The following is a 16792-nucleotide window of genomic DNA, read 5'->3' on the forward strand; positions in this document are numbered from 1 at the left end:
TATGTTCCACTTTTCATGTGATGTTGGTCTCTCTTGGAGGACAGCAGATGCAGCAGCAGCGCCTCCTCCAGGTCACATTGTGCTATCACAGTATATTGTGAATGACAAACTATAAATAATGTACTTTTATTTGGGAAGGAGAGGCTAAATATGACGAAGTATCCATGCCGTAAAACTGGCTTGGCGACGCCCATGGCTTAAAGTATCTGTATAAGTGAAAACTCCTGCTTTTTCATGCCACTTTTCTGGCTCGTTTACAGCCCAACACAAAAATAAAAGCAACTCAAAATACACCCAAATCCTTGAGTACATGGTGCTGAATTACTCCTACAGGTTCTGAATGGTACAGTAATCTGTACACTAAATAAAGACCACATATTTACCATATAATATTTTATTCATTCGGAATAAGCACATGAACACAATATGGAGTGAACAATAACATTATAAAATGCCATGCTTTCGTTTCTTGAACACTAAAGTAGAAGACAAAATCAAACTTTGATTATGTTTATTTTAGTACTGACAATGCAATATGACAATAATGTCCCAAAAACCAATATTACTGAAAATAAAATATAAATAATGATTAAAATGGAGTCCCCATGTCCAAAGACATGCAGTCAGGCCAACTGGAAATGCTAAATTGACCCTAGGTGTGAATGTGTGTGTGATTGTATATGTATGTCTGTCTGTCTGCCCTGCGATGGACTGGCGCCCTGTCCAGGGTGTATCCTGCCTTCCGCCCAATGACAGCTGGGATAGGCTCCAGCACCCCACCGTGACCCAGAAGGATAAGCGGTTTAGATGATGTATGTATGTATGTATGTATGTATGTATGATTAAAACAAGAATTTGTAGTACTTGGAAATTCAATGCCCTTTTGTTAAATGCAGTTTTATTTGTTCAACAGTAGGTGGCAGTGCGGCACATCACATTAGTGGTAAGTAAACTAGAGAAAAGGCCAGAGAAAAACGGGGCTGAGAGTTAAGACCATAGATATACATGTCTAGATGCCGTGTTGCCTGTTATTCTCTATGTGAGGCGATACGTCTGCGCGTCCACCATGTTGGAGCGGTCAATATCCTCTTGTGAACAAATCCACTTGTACTGAGAAATGATGAGTCTCAGGATTAAATCGGCCACAACGTCCTTATCGCTCAACCGATTTTCACTAAATTTGTTTAGTTATAATCCTCAGACACAGATTAGTCTAGGTTGCATGGACTGCTCTCGGTAGCTTTTATTTCTTTAATAACTGATTGTGCTAATTGGCCGTCCGGACCAGCAGGAATCTATTCAGTCTGCACCTCACATGAGTTTAGTGCAAGCTCCAGTAGAAACACAATAAGCAAGTCCATCAATGTGTGAATCACTTCTAATCTTTATACACAGAAGGACGAAGCTAAAGTTGGCTTTCTATACGCCATCTTATTACTTGAGTTTTCCAGTTCAACCTTAAATGGCGCAGCAGTCACTTTCTGGTGCCTGAAGCTGCACCATTTAAGGTGGAACGGGAACATTCAAACAAAAAGCTGGCTAATGCAACATTTAAGGTGGAACGGGAAAATCCAAAAGAAGCTGGCAAGTAAGAAGCTAACTTCAGGGTGGTGTAATAAGGTGCTAACGTTAATCTATTATGAATATCTACACGGATTAAGGAATGCTATAACTACAAGCATTAACCACCATTTAAATAAATAACTACTACATAAAGGTAAAATCCCCTGAATAGACTATTAAATGAAATAAGATAAATAGAAAACCAGAGGAAAAACACAGCAGGTTCTCTGTCCCTCACCACCACACAGCCATAAACATCACACAAACAATACGCATCACACACACAAGAGTGGATCGCTGTGTTCCCTCCGTTATATAATCCTATCCCACTTTCTGAGTGCAATATTCTTGAAATAGTATCATTTTGGACAGTATCTTTCTTAAACTTCCGCTCTGTAATGGTACTGAATGCAGTCCAGCAGTGATGTTGACGGCCCTAAAGTGGCGGTGCCGTTGACGTGCCTGGCTGGACCGAACGCGGCATCTAGGTATGTATATCTATGGGTACAGTTGTTGCACCAGAGCACTATTGCATAGCTCTCATATATACTTATATTCTCATACATATTTGTATATATTCAGAGAAATATCACCTCCGTTCCCCCAACAAGCAGATCAAAGAGATGGACTATGCCTATGTGAAGCTGGAATGCCTCTCACTGCATCCACTGGTAAAAGAAAAAAACAATAGCTAGCGAAGTTCCTGCTTGTGCTAAACAGCAAAATACAAAGGATGAACGTTTCATATACACTGGTAATTTGTCTCAGTTAATACCAGGTGTAACACATTGCTCATCAAACAATTCTGTATGTTTTTCTTAAAGTTTGTTGAAGTGTAAACATAAAGCAATGTAAATGGTAAATGGTTATGGAGACAGAAAATAATACAAAAGTATTTCATTTAAAATAAGGTTATGTAGGTACATAATGCGTAAGATAAACATATATTAAGAATATAAAAATCATTTACTTCAATTCAGAAAGCATTTTGCTCATCGTTTGAGTTAGTCAGTTACAGCACCAGAGAGTTATTGACAGTTATAGACCAGAGAGTACTTATTGACAAAGAGTGTAAATGACCTGCTGGATGTTTCAATAGATGAAGCTGTTATTTAAAAGCCTCTGACATGCATGACTGAGTGATCTCTAATAAGCACAAGGACCTAAAATCATAATGTAGAAACTTGGTATTCAGCACTAAGCAGGATGTTCCAGCTTCTATCAGCGCTTACGTTCTGCTCGCCTCATCAGGTTTAGCTGTGAAATACACAATGAACAGTTCAAATTAGCCTTTAATCAGGCTAACAGAGAAATTTCTGATTCAGTGAGGATTAAAATGAGCTTCTTCTGAGTGATTCACTACTGAAGAAACACACAGGAAGAGTTCTCACCTTGAGCTCTGTAGCATTTAACTCCCAGTATGATGGACACCAGCAGATATGGAGACACTGCCAGTAGACTACTGAGCAGACTGAGGACGTAGAAGGAAGTTCCTGATTCAGAGAGAGCTGATACACACACACCCACACACACCCACACACACACACACACACACACACACGCACACACGCACACACACACACACACACACACACACACACACAGACACGCACACAAGGAACGACTCTCAAGAACATGAAAATAAAATGACAGTTTTAAGATTTTTTCTGTTAAAAGCAGCAAACCTCTGACTGAGATCCAGCTCTTTGGTGACTCTCCTTTCTCTGAGTGTTTACAGTGATAGAGACCTTCATCTGACTTTGAGACAGAACTGATGGTCATCTCTCCTGTAGTCTGGGTCTGAAGGAGAAATCCATCTTTATAGAAATCAGCTGTGAGGTCTGAGGGCTTTGAGCGATATAAACAGCGGAGAGTCAGAGAATCTCCATCAGTCACAGGATGAACAGGGCTCTCCAGGATCACATCACCATCTGTAGGAAAGAATGAAGAGGAATTTGTGACTAATTTAAATGCAGTAATTACAGTAGAAAAACATGAAATGCACTACATTACTTTTCCAGGCAGAACATGTGCCAAAATAAAAAGTAGCTGACAAGAAAACAATGTAATAGATGTTCACATTTTCATTCTGTCACATATATATCATATGGAAAAGTAATGTAGTGTGCAGTGCATTTCAATGTGGGACAAATATCTCTCTATAGAAGGTAAAGAGCGAGACAATAATGATCTCAACACAGATGACTTCATCAGCAGATATCAGTGTGGTAAGTCAGACTGATACTGAGTTTTCCTGTGTGGATGACAGAATATTATCGTTTTGTTTCATTTCAGTATTTACATTTCAAACTAGTGTTCACTGAAATATTTTCCCATCAGATTCCTATCAGTGATAAGACTAATATAGACTCACTGTGCACTGTGATGTTGACAGGAGAACTTCTCCCTCCAGACTCAGACTGACACCAGTAAACTCCAGTGTGGGATGTGGAGAGAGAGCTGATGTTACATGTAGATCCTGTAACTGATCTTCTGTCTGATGAACAATCTGACACTTTCCCACTGTGTGTGTATCGTCTCACTCTCCATCCAGTAGACTCACTCTGTCCCTCACAGCTCAGAGAGAGATGGTCAGTAATGAAGTGTTGAGTTCTGCTGGGACTGATGATCAGAGAGACTGGAGGAGACGAACCTGAAAAATGGAGAGAGGACATAAATTACAACATATTTCTAAATACTAACATAATTAATACTAAACAAATGAACTGTTTGCTCCTCTATAGCTCATCTCTTTCCACACATTATTTAGCGTTAATAATAATTTAGCATAATTTAGTGTTAGTCAGGTGGCTGACAAATAAAATGAGTTATAAACAGTAATTACATACCTACAAAATGCACCTATTATTAAACAAACACATACAGAGCATCTACACATCTCTGTAAATGACAACGTAAGATTTAAAAGCATATTCTACATGAACAGTTCAATTAAGCAAAACCTCCAATATCATATGAGCCCATGTTAGTTTGTTCCTGGCTTTCCCTACATTAAATGACCAACAATAAATTGACCAGTTCTGCATCTCCTCACCAGTGAACAAAATCATCTGCTGTTAGTAAACTAAATGAGAGGGAAACAGAGTAATTTAAACTTTTACTAAAGAACTGATATAAACTTAGAGTGGAAACACTGCAGTAATCTACTGTATTCCTTAAATACAACAGATTGCTATAAAAAGATACATTCTGGGAAATACAGGTCAAGCTACTTGTCAAAGTTAAAATATTACATTTTAAAATAATAAGCTGTTATTTGTAAAGCATATTGGAAAAGCTACTTTTATTGCACTTCTATGTGATCACTCGTTTTTTATTATAGCAAAGAAAAATCAGGATGTTTTTTTTCCATGTGGTGGGCCAACAAGCACCCAAATGGTGTGAAGTCACATTTAGTAGTAAACAATATACTTTTATTCTTTTTGTTGTAACATTCCTACCCCAAAGATACATTTGCATGTGTTGGTGTTCCTACCATGATGGTGTTTTATGTTTCAGTTAACTGGTTTATCCCACTTACCGAAACACAAAGCATAAAAATTAAAGTTATCTGCTATCTTTATATCTTAATGAAGTGCACATAACTGCTGTAATGTTAAATGCTGTGTTGTGAAAAATAGCACTTTATAAAAATAGCTGTTTCTTATCCATGTGACAGTATGCATTTCAATTATTTGCTATCAGAGACTAGCTAGATAGATTTGTCTTGTCTGCCTCTATTTTTACATGATGTACTAGATAAGGTACCTTCTGACAGTTGTGGGTTCACATTAGAGCACAAATGAACTGCACATTAAAAATTCAGGAGTGCAGGAAAAACGGTAGAAATATGGTAATCAACTGCATTTACAAATAAAGTATTGTAATTGTACAATACAGTAGAATTACTGTAATTTAACACCTTTTTTACAGTGTAGTCTCATCACACTATTAATTTACTTATGTAACTATATAGCTTGTGTAACATTAATAAATACTTTATGACCTCTGGAGTAATGTGTATGTCTGCATGCCCTGTGACAGACTGGCAACCTATCCAGGGTGATTCCTGCCTTCCGCCTGATGAATGCTGGGACAGGCTCCAGCATCCTCCGCAACCCACAAGTATAAGTGGCTTGGAAGATGAATTGATGGAGTTACACTGCAGTTCTTTAATTTAAATCAATGTAACTTCAGAAAGAGTCTTAACATTGTGTTCAGAAACAGTGGAATATATATATACATTTTTTGCCAAATGTGTATCTGAATCAAAGTAGATCAGCGTGTATAGCCAGAGGTTAAATTGGCTCAGAGCCCACTGAACAAGAGTGAATCATGTGAACACAAACAGTAGTCCTGTTCCATGTAAATGTTTCTTGCTAAATTGAGCAGCTTGTCATAACAATGCCTAATGTTGCTAAAAGTACTAGGTAGGAAGGGGGCAAAATTTTTCAGGGGCTCAGCTATCGCTTGTGTGGGCCTGCATGTCACCAGGGTTGGGATGTAATGGGATACAAGTATGGGGAATACATATTCAGAATACAAAAATTCAGTATCTGTATTCAGTCCAAGTTACATTTTGTAAATGCAGTATTCCGAATACAGCTACTTTTAACATTATTAGGATAATACTTACCTTAATATTTACCCACTAAAAAAATAAATCTTAAAAAGAAACACCATCAACGCTTCTTTATTAACTATTTCAAAATCAGCACACAGGATGTACCAAGCATGCTCAATAGATGAACCTTAAAGAGGACCTCAATTAACCGCTTCTTTACAAAATCTGAAGTTCTTGCTAAAGCCTGAGTAGACTGATAAATCAATGTAATGATCAGGTATTAATTTCAGCATTACTGAACTCTGCTAAAGCCTGAGTAGACTGATAAATCAATGTAATGATCAGGTATTAATTTCAGCATTACTGAACTCTGCTAAAGCCTGAGTAGACTGATAAATCAATGTAATGATCAGGTATTAATTTCAGTGTTACTGAGCTCTGCCTCTTTCTCCATCACCAGTGACAGCAGCGTTACTAGCTACGCTTGTGAGAAGTGTAAGTTAGTCTCTTGCTTGACAGAAAAGATTACATAGTTAGAGTTGTGCATCCGGAAATTAGAAAAGAGCAGAGCTCAGACTTGCTGACAGAAGCTCGGGGTGCCTCAGGGAGTTAACACGCCCTCAACTCCAGCTCTGTTGCTCTGCTGCCCTCACAGCAGGGCAAATAGGTGGCACCCTCTGAGACACCTGTTGAAAAAGCTCTGGTTATAGAGGATTCTATTTTATGGCACGTGAAAATAGCTTCTCCCTTAGGGGCACCAGCAGCAGTTAGCTGTATACCAGGAGCCAGGGCGCCGGACATTAGAGGGAACCTGAAGCTGCTAGGTAGCCATGAGTATTTGAGGATAGTCATTCACATACTAATGATGTTCGTCTGTGGCAGTCAGAAATAATTGAGAATAACATTAAAGAGGCGTGTCAATTAGCCCAGACGATGTCCGAAGCACTAATATGCTCTGGCCCCATCCCAGTTCAATGTAGCACTGAAATCTACAGCAGGTTATGGTCGCTGAACTGCTGGTTGTCCAAGTGGTGCTCAGAAAACAATGTGGGCTCTGTAGATGTTTCATCTACTTTTGAGGGCAAGCCAGATCGCTTGAGTCGGGACAGTATCCACCCCTCGTAGAGGAGAGGGTGCTGCTATTATTTCTTGTAGCACAGCTCAGAGTCTCTCAGATAGCATTCAGTGTAGGACAATCAGTCGCTGACAAACGAGGTCCAAAGTCAGGCAGCAGACAAACAGGCAAAACCGACCATCTGCTAGCTGCCTTGAGACTTTCTATCAAGTTTAATAACAATCTGGAATAAAGTAATAATTGTCTGAGATTTTAATATCCACTTAGATAAACCACAAGATCCACTTAGTAAGGCATTGGTATCTATTTTAGAGTCTGTTGGTTTTATTAAAAATATAAAGGGGCCCACTTATTATTGTAACCACAATCTTGACTTATTTTCAACTTTTGGTGTAAATCATTATCAGATCGTTATCAAATCTGCTTTGGTTGTAATATATGTTCAGTGCCACGCTATTGTTTTAAGTGGACTATAACATCCTGCCCAGCTGGTCACTTTATCAGAAACCTCCCAGATCAGCTGGCCGTCTGAACCTACCAAATTAGATATTATGGCTGAGTGTTTAGAGGATACTTTTTGTTCTACTCTAGATAATGTGGCTCCATTAGAAAGTGAAAGAATAAGGCAGAAAAAGCTCACCGCATGGTATAATGATCATACTCGAGCTTTAAAACAGACTATTAGACATTTAGAGCGAAAACAGCACCTGACTAAACTAGAAGTATTCCAGTCCACCTGGAAGGATAGCCTTATAGACTACAGATAGGCATTTACTGCAGCATGCTCAACCTATCTCTCCTCTCTGATTGAAAATAATAAGAATAATCCTAGATTATTATTTAGCACAATTCTACATTGACTAAGAGCCTAAAAGCTGTTGAAGCCCAGATGCCATCAGTCTTACAACAGCAATGATTTTATGAATTTCTTGAATAATAAAATTGAACCAATCTGGAACCATTTACCTTACTTTAACAAACAGAGCTAGTTGAAATGATTTCCTCCTGAAAATCTTCTACTTGCATATTAGATCCAATTCCTACAGGTTTACTCAAAGAAATTGTGCCAGATATAACCAAGCCTTTGTCAATAATAAACTCCTCTCTTAGTCTTGGCTATGTACCAAAACTCTTAAACTAACAGTAATTAGATCTTGGATTAAGACACCTAATCTTGATCCCTGCTAGCTATCAAATTATAGACCGATCTTAAATCTTCCCTTTATGTCAAAAAAAAAAAAAAAAAAGCTGTGGCACAACATCTAAGTTCCTAATTGCATAGAAATCACATACATGAAACATTTTAGTCTGGATTTAGGCCTCATGATAGTACAGAGACAGCACTAGTGAACATTGTAAATGATCTCTTATTATTCTCTGACCAAGGAAATGTATCTTTGCTGGTTGTGCTTGATCTCAGTGCGGCATTTGATACAATAGACAACTCTATCTGACTAGATCAGGGTTGGGATAGCTACTGAAAAATTAGTAGTTAGCTACTTTGTAGTTACTTTCTCAAAATTTGTGCCTACCTACAATTTTTCCAGAAAAAGTAGTGGCTATTTTTTTGGGGGATAAGGGGGACAGATAGTTAGTTCAGTACCAACATTCCCCAGATTATCGTAGGACAGATCTGCGCTTTATTCTAACAGGAAAACTAATTAACCAAAGGCTCGACTAAACAGGTACGTTTTTAGCCTAGACTTAAAGATGGAGGCTGTGTCTGAGTCCCGAACACAGACTGGTAGGTTATTCCAAAGCTGGGGGGCGTTGTATGAAAAGGCTCTACCCCCTGACGTAACTTTATTTATTCTGGGTACTAATAATGAGCCCGCACCTTGTGATCTAAGTGGGTGTGTCAGTTGATAGTAGGAAATAAGGTCACTGAGGTACTGAGGAGCAAGGCCATTCAAAGCTTTATACGTCAGTAGAAGAATTTTGTACTCCATGTGCAGTTTAACTGGCAGCCAATGTAAGGTACACAAAATTGGGCTAATGTGGTTAAATTTCCTGGTTTTGCTGAGAACTCTGGCTGCAGCGTTCTGGACTAACTGAAGCTTGTTAAGGTTTTGGCTGGAACAGCCAGAAAGTAGAGCGTTACAGTAATCTAACCTGGACATGATAAAGGCTTCCTTCGGCGTCCTGTAGCGACAGTGCATTTCTTAATTTAGCGATGTTACGCAGGTGGAGGAAAGCTATTCTGGTAATATTGGTAATATGCTCATCGAAGGCCAGATCGGGATCGATCGTGACACCAAGGCTTTTTACAGATGTGCCTGGTGCAATTGAGAAACTATCGAGATTAAGAGTAAACGTAGGCAGATTATTCCTAGCAGCTTTTGGACCAAGAAGAAGAACTTCTGTTTTGTCCGAGTTAAGTAAGAGGAAGTTACTTGACATCCAGTCTTTAATGTCTTTTACACAGTCCTCTATCTTATTAAGTTCAATTCTGTCCTCTGGTTTAGCTGAAATATACAATTGTGTATCATCGGCATAGCAGTGGAAACTGATGCCATGTTTTCTAATGATGGTACCTAGTGGTAGCATATATAAGGTAAATAATATGGGTCCTAAGACAGAGGCCTGTGGAACACCATACTTTACTCTTGTGAGAGCTGATCGTTCACCATTTACATTAACAAACTCATAGCGATCATTAAGGTAAGATTTGAACCATGAAAGCGCTTTACCTGTCACTCCTGCTAGTTTTTCAAGCCTGTCTAATAGAATGGAATGGTCTATTCTGTCAAAAGCTGCACCAAGATCAAGTAAAACCAGCAAGGATATGTTTCCTTTGTCAGCGGATAATAAAAGATCATTTATAATTTTCACTAACGCTGTTTCAGTACTATGGTGAGGCCTGAAGCCAGACTGAAATTTTTCATGTATATTACTTCTATGCAGATGGGAACATAATTGTTTTGCCACGGCTTTCTCTAAAATTTTTGATAAAAAGGGAAGATTTGAAATAGGTCTATAGTTTGATAACTCAGAGGGGTCAAGACTAGGTTTCTTTATTAGGGGTTTAATTACACCTAATTTAAGAGATTTTGGAACATACCCGAGGCTGAGAGAAGAGTTTATTATACATAGAAAGGGCTTGGTTATTTCTGGCAAAACCTCTTTAAGTAAACCTGTAGGAATTGGATCGAGTATACAAGTTGTTGTTTTTGAAGATTAAATAATTTGGACGAGCTCTGTTTGTTGGAGTAAAGTAAAAGACTCCAGTGTCTCTGTAGTGGTTATACTGCACTCTAGATCTAGATTAGGTTTATAGGACACTGCACTTGTTAGCTGCACTTTTTGAATTTTGTGCCTAATCAATTCAATTTTATTATTGAAGAAGTTCATGAAGTCAATGCTGCTGTAGGCTGATGGTATCTGGGCTTCAGTAGCTGCTTGATTATTAGTCACTTTAGAGATAGTACTGAATAGTAGCCTAGGATTATTCTTGTTATTTTCAATCATTGACGAGAGATAGGCTGAACGTGCTGACTTTAGTGCTTTTCTATAGTCTACAAGACTCTCCTTCCAGGCAGATTGGAAAAACTCAAGTTTAGTCTGACGCCATTTACGCTCTAATCGCACAGTCTGTTTCATAGCTCGAGTATGATCATTGTACCATGGAGCGAGCCTTTTCTGCCTTATTCTTTTACTTTTTAGTGGAGCCAAAATATCTAAAGTAGAGCGAAAAGTGTCTTCCAAACATTTAGTCAGCATATCTAATTCAGTAGGTTCAGACAGACAACTAATGAAGGATGAAAGATCTGGAAGGTTTTCAATAAAGCTATTGGGTGTAGATGATGTTATAGTACGTTTAACACTATAGCGTGAGGATGAACACATTACGACTAAAACTGATTTCATATGAGATTAAGTAGTGGTCTGACACTGCTGTGGTCTGAGGAAAGATGGCCAAATGCTTAATGTCTATACCTAAGGTCAATATTAAGTCTAGAGTGAGGTTACAGTAATGAGTAGGCCCCATAATATTTTGAGTGAAGCCAAAAATAGATACAAATGCCTTACTTAGCGGATCCTGTGGTTTGTCTATGTGGATATTAAAATCTCCAACAATTATTACTTTATTTGAGATTGTTATTAAACTAGATAACAGGTCAGTAAATTCCTGTAAAAAATCAGAGTAAGGCCCCGGTGGCCTGTAGATTATGATGAGCGAAAATGAGCTCTCATTTGCTCCTCGATTGCTAACATTGAGAAACTGAATTTCAAAGGAAGAGAAACTACGGTCTGCTTTCTGTATACAAACCAAACAATTTGTGCAAAGCATTATCAGCTGTTGAAATAAAACTGCTCCAATTTGAACATTTCAGCAAGATGTACAGACATTCAGAGTCGTTTGTTAAACTTCAGTAACACTTAAGCCTCAAAATCCTCATCAGTGACCCTGGCTCTGTTTGGGGTGAGAATCAGGCCTGAATAATCTCTCCACTGCTGCAGAGCTGTTGCAGCTCCACAGCAGAATTGGATTTTTAGGTAAAATAAAAATGTCCTGTTCCGAGGTGGAACAGCTCAGTCAGGATTGCAGTCGCCACTAGCCCAGTTAACGACCATGCTCTATGGTTCAGATTTTGCGTGGATTGTCTGAAGACTGCAGCAAAAATTACGCTATAGCTACACAAAAATTTGTAGCTGCTACAGCTATTAGCTACATTTCATAAAACTGTAGCGGCTGCAGCTATTAGCCACAAAAATTTGTAGTTAGCTACAAAAAGTAGCACCCTACTTAGCTACTCCCCCATCCCTGGACTAGATAGACTAGAAAACCTGGCAGGAGTAACAGGAATAACTCTTTCCTGGTTCAGATTTTACCTGACTATCAGTTTGTGAATGTAAACGGTGAATTATCTGTTCTTACAAAAATAAAGTATGGTGTTCTGCAAGGCTCTATTTTAGGACCTCTGTTATTCACATTATATATCACTGGGTACCATCATCAGTAAACACGGCATCAATTTCCACTGCTACGCTGATGACACACAATTGTATATATATCAACCAAACCAGATGATACTTAATAAGACTGAGGACTGTGTAAAAGACTTCCTGCTATTCAACCTATTCAAAGACAAAACAGAGGTTCCTCTTCTTGGTCCAAAAGCTGCTAGAAACAAACTAATTTACACTTAAATTTAATAGTTTCTCAGTTGCATCAGGTACATCTGTAAAAAATCTTGGTGTCATGATCGATTCCGATCTGTCCTTCAATGCATGAATAACCAATTTTACTAGAATAGCTTTCCTCCATCTTCTCAATATTGCCAAATTAAGAAATACACTGTCTCTACAGGATGCAGAAAAGCTAGTTCATGCATTTATTACCTAAAGGCTGGATCACTGTAAGGCCCTGCTGTCTGGAATGTCCAGCAAAAGCCTTGACAACCTTCATTTAGAAGTTGCAGCCGGAGTCCTCACAAAAACCAGAAAGTCTGACCATATCAGCCCAGTTTTATCAAACCTACACTGGTTGCCAGTTAAATTCCGCATTGAATAAAAAATTCTTTTACCGACATATAAAGCTCTAAATGGCCTCACCCATCACTACCTGAGTGAATCTCTCTCTTATTACGAACCATCACACCTACTTCGATCACAAGGTACTGACTTACTGTTAGCACAGAGAATTAATAAGTCTATATGAGGGGGTAGAGCCTTTTCATATAAAGCCCTCCAGCTTTGGAATAATCTTCCAGTCAGTGTTTGGGACTCAGACACAGCCTCAGTCTTTATGTCTAGGCTAAAAACCCACTTGTTTAGTCAAGCTTTTGGTAATTAGTTTTCCTGTTAGATAAAAGGTGCAGATCTGAGGGTTTATGGATATAGAGTATTTTGTTATACTGGGAGTGTTGGTGCTGTCGTCCCGCTGTTCTCATGTGTTCACTCAAGTTTGGTGACAGTGGAGCAGAGGGGCGCTGACATCTCAGGGAGCCTCATGTCTCTGTCACCTTCTGGCTCTCTCTTTTAGTTAGGCTGTAATAACTCGACCTGCCGGAGTCTCTGCTGCACTCTGTTAACACTGTGTGCTCTTCTCAATCACTCCTAACAGAACTGTCTGTGTGTTTCTCTGCTGAGTTAAACAACTGCCAATCCTGTGCGGTCTGATGCTGTTGCTGCCTTATTCGGGTGCCCACTGCCTGCCAGCATTCTGAACCAGGTTGACCATCATGGAGCTTCCTGCTGTACAACGCTGTGCAAACCTCACCTACATGAACTGACCCTCCTGATGATGCTGCTGCTACACAGACTCGAACTATTTACTCATAGCTATTACTTCACCTGCGTTTTCCCATTTTCTGTATTTTCATATTTAATACTACTGGTAAAAACCTATTCTCTGTTCACATCACTCTTGTGTTGTTGTTTTGCTATCTGGTGTTGACATGCCTGTCCATGATCTCCAAAAAAGAGATGTCCTTAATACCTCTGTAATTTCTATTAGACAACAATGAAATGAGATGAAAAGGAGAGCTCTGCTGTTCGGATATTTCTCCTGAGAAAAAGGCCTCAGTGATCTCATGAGTGTCACCTTTTGAGTTTTAGTAGAATCTTAATAAAGTCACACAGTGTTCTTAGATCTGCGGAGATAACAACACTCATGTTTATCTGCAACTGAACTACAGACAGAAACCATTTCTCATCCAAGACAAAGAACCTTCTCAGTTCTGTTGCTGTGAATAACTATTCTAATTTTTATCTGGGCCAGAAGTAACTCATGTCTCATTTTTGTCCATTTTTTTTAAAGATAATCACCATCAAGTCTACTGAGCCATCAGAGAGCAACTTTCGAGCAGTTAAATTTTAATCTGGGTAAAGACCAGAGTTTGGCGTAGTTAGCATCTCTTAGTCATTAGTATTAGCATTCCCCTATCTAAGAAAAATATAATGCAGTTGGATAATGAGTTTCATGTGTTTGGGTTTTGACTTAAGTTGGGGTCTGACCAAGACCAGATCATAACACTTAAACTTCAGGCTCATACTATGTAGATATAACTCATCAGAATGTGTTCCTACCCACCTCTGCTGCCTACATGCTGAAACTTAGCACAAAGTCTCTTACTAACCTGTGATGTTTACCCAGAGTACATCACTGTACTGCGTGTAGTAGGCTGGATTTCCTCTCGCAGCTCTGCACCAGTACTGACCTTCATCAGAGACACTAACTGATCTGATGATGTAGGAGTGAGTTTCAGCCCTGATCTCATTCTGAGGATTCTGTGTGTGGTTGAACAGGTAAAACTTCCACCCAGCAGATTCATCCAGCCTGCACTCCAGAATCACTGAGTTTCCTGTCAGTGCAGCTCCTTTAAGGCTTGATGTGAGTTTAGGTTTGGGTCTCACTGCTGTTGGAGATAAAGAACACAGGCAGGCCATGAAATCACACACTGCTTTCAGAGTCGTTACCACAGTAATTACCTTCAGCACAGATACACTCTCTCAGACTCTGACACACCAAGCACACTGTTGGCCCTGAGACGCCATCAGGCCGTTTTGAGAGTTGGTGGCTGAGCATTGCCTGTGGTTTGTGTGGCCCAAAAAACCACTCAAGACAGCTAATAGTGGTTTACTTTCACTGTCAAGCTTGTAAGACATTAAAACAATATATTCTTTACTTCATACACTGTCAGAAAAATGTTATGGTGCAGGTACTTATTTTGAACATCAAAGTACAAACAATGGAAATTTTCCTTTATAGGTGCAACAATGGTGGACACTTAATTCCAATCGAAAATGGTACAACTATGTTACAAAAAGAAAAGCTCTGCAGTGACTGCTGAGTGTAATAGAATCTAATGTTATAGGATCTAATCTGTCACTTCTCTTATGTGTAATTATCAGACTGATTTATTCTCAGTAGGGGTGAGTGATTTGGCCAAACACCATATTTAAAGATGTCTTTACAATACACAGTATGTATCATGATATTTTAATGCACAGTTATAATGCACTAGTAGTGCCACATAGTTATCTCACTCATTTAAAAATGTTTGGGAATGGCCAAAAAAATGTGCTTACTGTACTTTAGTGTGAGTATTTGAAATGTATCTCACATATAAAAATTATACAGGGTGATTCAAAAAGATTCATCTGTCATAACTGTGCAATGTGATTTTTTTGGAAGTGAACCTCCAGCAGCTCAGATCATTCGTCGTTGGTTCCACAACACTGGATGATCTTCCGAAATCGAATTGAAAGAGCCGTAAGCACAGTGACACCCGACATGCTCAATCGAGTACGGGATGAATTTGACTATGGTGTTGATGTTGTCCGTACAGCTGGAGGAGGTTCATATTGAGCACTTGTAAAATTACATAATAAACTTTATCGGATGAATCTTAAATCACCCTGCATATGCCAATATATTTTTCCCCATATGAGTGTTCAGAATGAAAAACGAAATTTATCAAGTCAACATAAATATAAAATAAACATAAAATAATATGTTAGTGCCCACCTCTAATCCCTAATTCTGGTGACACAAAACACCATAACTGTTACACAGTATATCTGAGGTGTGTTTGTTCTGATTTTCTAATTCATTTAATTATTAAACAATAATTAATGATATTGAATTATTAATTGAATAACATAATCAGACACACCCAGTTAATTTAAATTAATTAAATATGAATTAATGATGTTACATTATTAACTTAATTCTATAATAATAATAATTCTAATAATACCTAATTTAAAAATTAGGCATTCATACTGATTAACCTGAGAGAAATAATTCCTCTCTAAAAGAATTTGAAGAAAGAAATTTTAATCACTACTTCTGTTTCACTGTTCCAGCTTGTGCACATGATCCTGTCCCTTTTTAACCATCTAAACATGATCTCTCACTGTATCTTCCACTTTCTGTCTGTCAACAAACTCTAACTAAACTCTCAGCTGTTTCACTGTAGTCAGTGTTGAGAGTTGAGCCCCCTGAACTCACTGGAGGAGCGTCTAAAATACAGTGTGTTCTAAAGAGAAATATCTTATTATATGTACAGGACAATAATTTTGCCTTAGTAATGCACCTCTAATCTTATATCCCCTTAAAACTCAGGCTTATTATTCAGTTATTAATCTTAAAGTTTATTATTCAGTAACTACTATAAACCTAAACTAATATATAAGTTGTTGTAGTTAAGAGAGCGAGTAACAAGAAATCAGGAACAATCCACAGTTCCTGTGAAGAAAGAAGAAAGATGAGACTCACCTGATACAGTCAGTCTAACAGCATCACTGGTCTCTGAGTAACGCGGCTCTGTTGACTTTGTTCCCTTACAGCTATAATCACCTTCATCAGACTGATCAACATTAGAGATTTCATATTTCTTCCTCCTTTCAGCTTCACTGAGACGTTTATTATTCTTAAACCACTCGTAACTCCAGACATCTCCACCTTCTATGTCACATGTGAGAGTGACTCTCTCTCTGATGAACACATGCTCAGCTGGCTGCACTTTCACTTTAGCCTTTGGTCTCTCTGTTCAAAGAAGATAAATACTTTTGAAACTTGTAAACTCTCTCTAAGAAATGAAAAGAATTTGTCAAAAAGAAAGGAAAGTCATGACGTACCT

General features: G+C 38.5%; 1 protein-coding gene across 1 annotated transcript in view; it reads right to left on the minus strand.

Moving 5' to 3' along the window:
* Positions 1-16792, minus strand: part of LOC118825418 (Fc receptor-like protein 5) — an 80603-nt gene that overhangs the window by 34504 nt on the left and 29307 nt on the right. The window contains exons 2-3 of the mRNA XM_036596002.1: positions 16429-16698; positions 14285-14560 (exon numbers count right to left, since the gene is read on the minus strand). Of these exons, the coding sequence (XP_036451895.1) occupies positions 14285-14560; positions 16429-16698 (546 nt within the window). The remainder of the gene's footprint in view (positions 1-14284; positions 14561-16428; positions 16699-16792) is intronic.

This window comes from Colossoma macropomum, unplaced genomic scaffold (genome assembly GCF_904425465.1).
Source record: "Colossoma macropomum unplaced genomic scaffold, Colossoma_macropomum, whole genome shotgun sequence".
Taxonomy (NCBI): domain Eukaryota; kingdom Metazoa; phylum Chordata; class Actinopteri; order Characiformes; family Serrasalmidae; genus Colossoma; species Colossoma macropomum.